General features: G+C 34.2%; 1 protein-coding gene across 1 annotated transcript in view; it reads left to right on the plus strand.

Annotated features, from left to right (window-relative positions):
* Positions 1 to 5,089, plus strand: part of LOC122809605 (carbohydrate sulfotransferase 6-like) — a 368,527-nt gene extending 363,438 nt beyond the window's left edge. The window contains exon 2 of the mRNA XM_044081226.1: positions 2,978 to 5,089. Coding sequence (XP_043937161.1) covers positions 2,998 to 4,167 — 1,170 coding nt within the window. The 5' untranslated portion in view covers positions 2,978 to 2,997 and the 3' untranslated portion in view covers positions 4,168 to 5,089. The remainder of the gene's footprint in view (positions 1 to 2,977) is intronic.
* The last annotated feature ends 911 nt before the right edge of the window (positions 5,090 to 6,000 follow it).

Raw genomic sequence — 6,000 nt, forward strand, 5'->3', positions numbered from 1 at the left:
AGTCTCCATTTTAATTAACAGAACAATAACCGAATCTACTATCCCTTCCCTCTGGAAAGTCTCCCATATCATTCCTCTGCATAAAGGAGGAAACTTTAATGAACTTTCTAATTTCCGTCCTATAGCCTTATTATCACCACTATCTAAAATCATGGAGCGTTGTATACACCAACAACTTTTACATCATCTTTTACATAATAGCCTACTTTCAGACTCCCAACATGGCTTTAGACCTTTCCATAGCACTTCCACTGCTCTTCTCTCCTTCACAGACACTATCAACAAAAATCGCCATAACAACCTATACTCTTCTGCTTTGTTTCTTGACCTCTCTAAAGCCTTTGATATGGTCAACCATCAACATTTGCTAGACACTTTGAAATCTCTCTCACTTGAACCTTCTGCATTGCACTGGTTTGACTCTTATCTGAAAGATAGACAACAAGCAGTCCTTTGGGACAGCCATCTCTCCTCTCAGCTCCCGATCACTATTGGTGTCCCACAAGGATCCATCTTAGGACCCCTTCTCTTCTCCATATTTATAAACAACCTGTCTATTTCACTCCCAACACACTCATGTATTCAATATGCAGACGATTCAACTCTCATCTGTTCTGCTTTATCTCCAGCTGAACTTCATTCTTCCACCCAAAACGTCTTTACAGCAGCAGAAAAATGGTTCCAAGATATCTGTCTCCTCCTTAATCCCAAAAAAACTAAATTATTACTTTTCTCTCCAACCCTTAAATCTGCCCCTCTTTCCTTTTCTATTGTGTCTGACAATGGCACTATCATTACACCTGATAGTTATGCTAAACTACTAGGTGTTACAATAGATAATCAACTAAACTTTGATTATCACATTGACCTAACTATCAAAACTGTTAATAAAAAGATAGGTGCCCTCTATAGACTTAAGCCCTTTCTAACAGCAACCACAAGGGTGTCTTTAGCCCAAACTTATCTTATCTCTACATTATTATATGCCTCCCCATCTTTTATAAACCTTTCAAAATCTAACCTTCAGAAACTTGCCACAGCCTAACACAGCATTGCCAGGTTTGCCACAGGTTCCCCATTTCTCACACATCATTGTGTTAATCTCAAAAAGCTTGACTGGCTTGAACTTCAAAATCTCATTCTCCTACATCAATTAGTTATTACCTATAAAATTCTCCATTACCCTTCTAATACACCCATACTAAATAACCTTGTTGTCCCTTACAGGAATCTTACTTCCCTTCGCTCAGCTAACAAATTACTAGTGGCCACCCTCAAAACACACAATAAAGCTGGGGTCTCCTTGTTTACAAATACCGGTGGCTCATACTGGAATAAACTTCCCATAGAACTGACCACTCTAGGCTCATCACAACTTTTCAAAAAACAACTAAGAAACTATTTTAAAACTCACTGGCTATGCCCTTGCTCGAATCCTGACTGACCTCAGCTTCCATCTCTCTTTTCAGCTCTTTCCATTACTCTTCCACATGTCCCTATCACTACCATTACCCCTCCTCTGTAGTTCACCTACCATCCACTTGGATATTACTTTTCCTATAAATTCTACTTCTCTTTATATTACTGCAACCTATCATCTCACCTTGTATCTAAATCACCCAGCTGATGAAATCTGTTTCTTAAAACTAGTGCCCTGACACAAACTGTTTATCAAAATTGTTAATACTGTAAATAGTTGAATAGAGTCTTGTGTGAGTTACTGCTTTATTTCTTCTTTAATTACTCTTGCAAAGATTTTGAAATAGAAATCCTCACTCTGTGTTTAGTTTTGATATATTACTTTTGCACTGTTACTATGCTACTTGGGAATAGTTTGTTACATGCTTATAATTTCTATCTTATTGTGCTATTTTTGTTTATTTTTATCATTATTATTTACTAGTATATAGTGGAGCTTTTCTCCTTGGGCCTCTGCTGAAAATGGACATGTATCCAGCCAGACTAGCCCAGTCAACAAATGTAAAATAAATAAATAAAATAAATAAAATAAAATGTCATGCTGTTAACTAAACAATCTAATGGAGCAATCTGTTTACCTTTCTTTTAACAGATGGGTTGAAAAAAGCCAAGTTACTAATTGTTGGTCACTATATTACTGGATATGATATAAATTATTATAGGAAAGGATTCTAGGAAAGTAATTTAATTGATAAATTTATTCCACTTGGTGTGGAGCTCATTAGTTATGTAATCAATGGCTTCAAAGCAAACTACAACCCTCTACTAGCACAAACAAACAAATTAAAATAATGCAAAAATGAGGATAAAAAAGGGGGGGGGGTAGAAATAATTTTTTAAGAAAACATTTATTGGTTGAGTACCATATCCCAGACAGATCTTAAAAAATAATCTTCTTTATTTATAAGATACAGCAGATTATATATTTTCAAAGCACAAACTGAAAAGAAGAAAACACATTTTGCAGTGAAGGTTATGGGCTCATTTTAGGAACTCAAAACTAAATTGTATGATTCCCTGGGTCTGGTCAGTTTTTAGTTTGTGTAAACTGTGTGGTATGACTGATGGAATTTTGCTCCCTAAAAATGTTTGTAGATTTATTTTATTTATTTTACAGTTTGTTTACTGGGATAGTCCATTGGGCCAAGAAGAGCCCATTTTCAATGGAGTCTCGAGGAGAAAAGCTCTATGAACAGCAATATAATATGAAGACAATGCATTTACATTTATGTAATACTATTGAAGAACAATGGTATTACAAAACATGACAAAAAATCCACAATTATAGTGAAAATACAGTCAAAAAGCAAAAGGTAAAATTACTAATAGATATTTATTTCTAGCTAATTCCAAGTGAATGGTGGTTAACTTGCTACTGTAAGATCATATGTATAGATGTACTCTTAATACATTTGACCTTGAATATGCTATTGACAGTGTGTTTCATTAAAAAATGAGAATACTAACTAATGTGGTGTGTGTTTATAATTCTCTGCAGATCTCCAACTTATTATTACCATGGCTCGGATAACCACTTTTCAAACTTCACTCATACTCATTTGTGCTGTTCAGAGCCTATCATTACTGTTCTTATATTTGAACTATGCAAACTATACAGCTGTATCAAAGAAGCAAATAGACAAAGTTCATGTGTTGATTCTGTCTTCCTGGAGGTCAGGGTCCTCACTTGCTGGCCAGATCTTCAGTCAACACCCCAGCGTTTTCTATCTAATGGAACCTGCCTGGCATGTATGGAAAATGATGGCAAAAGATGATGTCAACATCTTGCATACATCTGTCCGAGATTTGCTAAGATCAGTATTCCATTGTGACATGTCGGTTTTTGACTTTTACTTACCTAAAAATAAGACAAAATCAAACCTGTTTATGTGGGAAAATAGCAGGGCTCTATGTACTCCTCCAGCATGTGATGTTTTTCGACGTACAACAGTCATCAATAGTACAGTTTGCAAAAGACTTTGTAGCAAATCCACATTCGATACTGTAGAAAAATCTTGCAAGACATACAGCCATGTTGTTTTAAAAGAAGTACGACTTTTTAACTTGGAATCACTCTATCCCCTTATTACTGATCCATCCTTAAATCTGAGGATAATTCATTTCATACGAGATCCAAGAGCTGTATTCAACTCACGACAGAGCATTGTTAAATCTCTGAGGAATGATAATAAAATCATATTAAATTCTTATCCAAACTCTGCACTTTCTGATGCTAATTACAAAGTAATGGAAGAAATCTGTAAAAGCCATGTCCAGATTTATAGTGCAGCAGCCAAACATGGGTCTACATTCTTAAAATCGCGCTATCTCATGGTCCGTTTTGAAGACTTGGTTAAAAATCCTCTAGCGAAAGTAAAGGAAATGTATTCGTTTGTAGACTTAGCAATGAACAGAAAACTGGAGAACTGGATCCAGAAGGTTACACATGGTAAAGGGAAAAATCACTCACCTTTCCAGATAACTTCCCTTAATGCTTTGTCTCTTTCTGAAGCATGGAGAAATGCACTTTCTTTCAAAGACGTTTCAAAAATACAATCTTTTTGTAGAGAAGCAATGGATATTCTTGAGTATCACCTTATAAAGTCTGAGAAAGATCTCAGAGTCCTTTCGGGAAATTTATTTCCAAAAAACTCAAGTTCTAACAACAAAAAACAATTTTGGAACTAATTGCCTCAGCAATGGAAACTGTGAGAAAGAAATTCAGATGCTGCAACAGATTATTATCAGGCTCTGATATAAGATTTGCAGATGATCCAGTTTCCACTGTCAAAATCATCATGCTGTCGGTAATGGCAAAAATAAATATATCCTAAAAGAATGTAATAAATAATATTCCTCCTTCAGTACAGCAAGCAGGATACTCATTAAAATAATTTTAAGCAAGGTATTATTAAATTAATTCTTAGATGAATTCACATGGTAAATTTAACACAGTCAATGTGTTAACATTTAAAATAACACTAAATGGCTACTTCTGCTAATTTCTCTGTTTTTTACATGTGACACTGCCTTTACAAATTGTTAATACTGCCTAATTTTTGATAGCATCATCATAGTATTAAGAGTGTTGTGAGCATTTAAGCTCAATGCATAAGTGGGCAATTGATTTGATAACATTCAACATGTATTCACTGGAACTGTGGTGCAATTTAAACATATAAGGAATTACTTTCTAAAATATGATATATACACACTCACAAGTAAGTATAAAGTGATAAAACACACCCATTCAGAAAACTCTATTTATGACAAATGCAAATTCAGTAGCCACTGCATTTATTTTTGACAATGAAAATCACTGAATATATGCAAATCAGGTGTTTTTGTCAAGGAAAAGTTTGACATTTGCATTCCTTTACTTTGTTTTACATTTAAGCTTAGCTATTGAGGTGTTGTATAAAACTGTCTTAAAATGAAGAATTATGCTCCAAAATGGATATATAACTTGAACACTATCACCAATATTACTACCATTAATGTAATGCTTGAATGCCAAAGAAAATTTTGCAATTTCATGTGACCAAAAAAGTAAATGACTTAAGTATCTATTATAAAGATGAAAAGAATGGATTGGGTTTGCCACATCTAATGTGTGTACTTTTCTTTTAGATAATGTTTTAAAAACATATGCATAATTTGCTTTTCAGTAATTTTTATTTTATTCTTAGAAAATGATTGCAACTAGATTTCTGCCAATGGTATATTTGTGAGTTAAGCACGGTTAGCTCATTAGAAACTGCCTAATGCTTAATTAGAAATGGATATTTTTTTGGATAGTCTGTGTGTCTATTAAGAAGAAGCCATTATTCAGTCAAAGGTACCTGGACAAGAAAGTGAGACTGGAGTGTTCACAACTTTATGCGATGAGATAAAGACCGATAGACATTTTCATACTACACTGAGTAAATCCACATTAAAGGATGGCAGTCTCAGTGGTGCAACAGGTAGTACACTCATCTTTGGTGCAGGAGGCTGTGGGTTCTATTACCACACCAGATAATGGATTGCTGACATTGTAGAGCAGCTTTGGCTGGGGAGGGTTGCACTTTTGAGTGTGCCATCCTTCAGATGAGATGCTGGTCTGCAAATCTGCTTGATTTGGTGTTAGCTCGGGTGGATGTAAAATATCCCACGACATCTATTGCAAAGAGTAGGGGTCATTTATTTATACACAAAAAGAACTCTTATTTTCAACATATTTACAAATATTTACAAACGTACAAATATATAGATATACAAATTTCTTTGCACGTATTCATAACTTCCTTTGCAATCATACTAAATTTTCATCTCTATTAGATCCCCCACTTCTTTCTCTCTAACCACCATCTGATGTCATTTAATATTGTTGCTAAAATCCATTTAGCATTAAATATAATTTCTTGTATTCTTTCATTCCCTATAACCCATATAACATAAAATAACTTTGTATCTATTCTTTACTTATATTATTATAATATACACATTTAATTATATCCATCTTTATTTTATCCACTTCTT

The sequence above is a fragment of the Protopterus annectens genome, chromosome 8.part0, assembly GCF_019279795.1.
Source record: "Protopterus annectens isolate FY-2018-M chromosome 8.part0, PAN1.0, whole genome shotgun sequence".
NCBI lineage: Eukaryota > Metazoa > Chordata > Ceratodontiformes > Protopteridae > Protopterus > Protopterus annectens.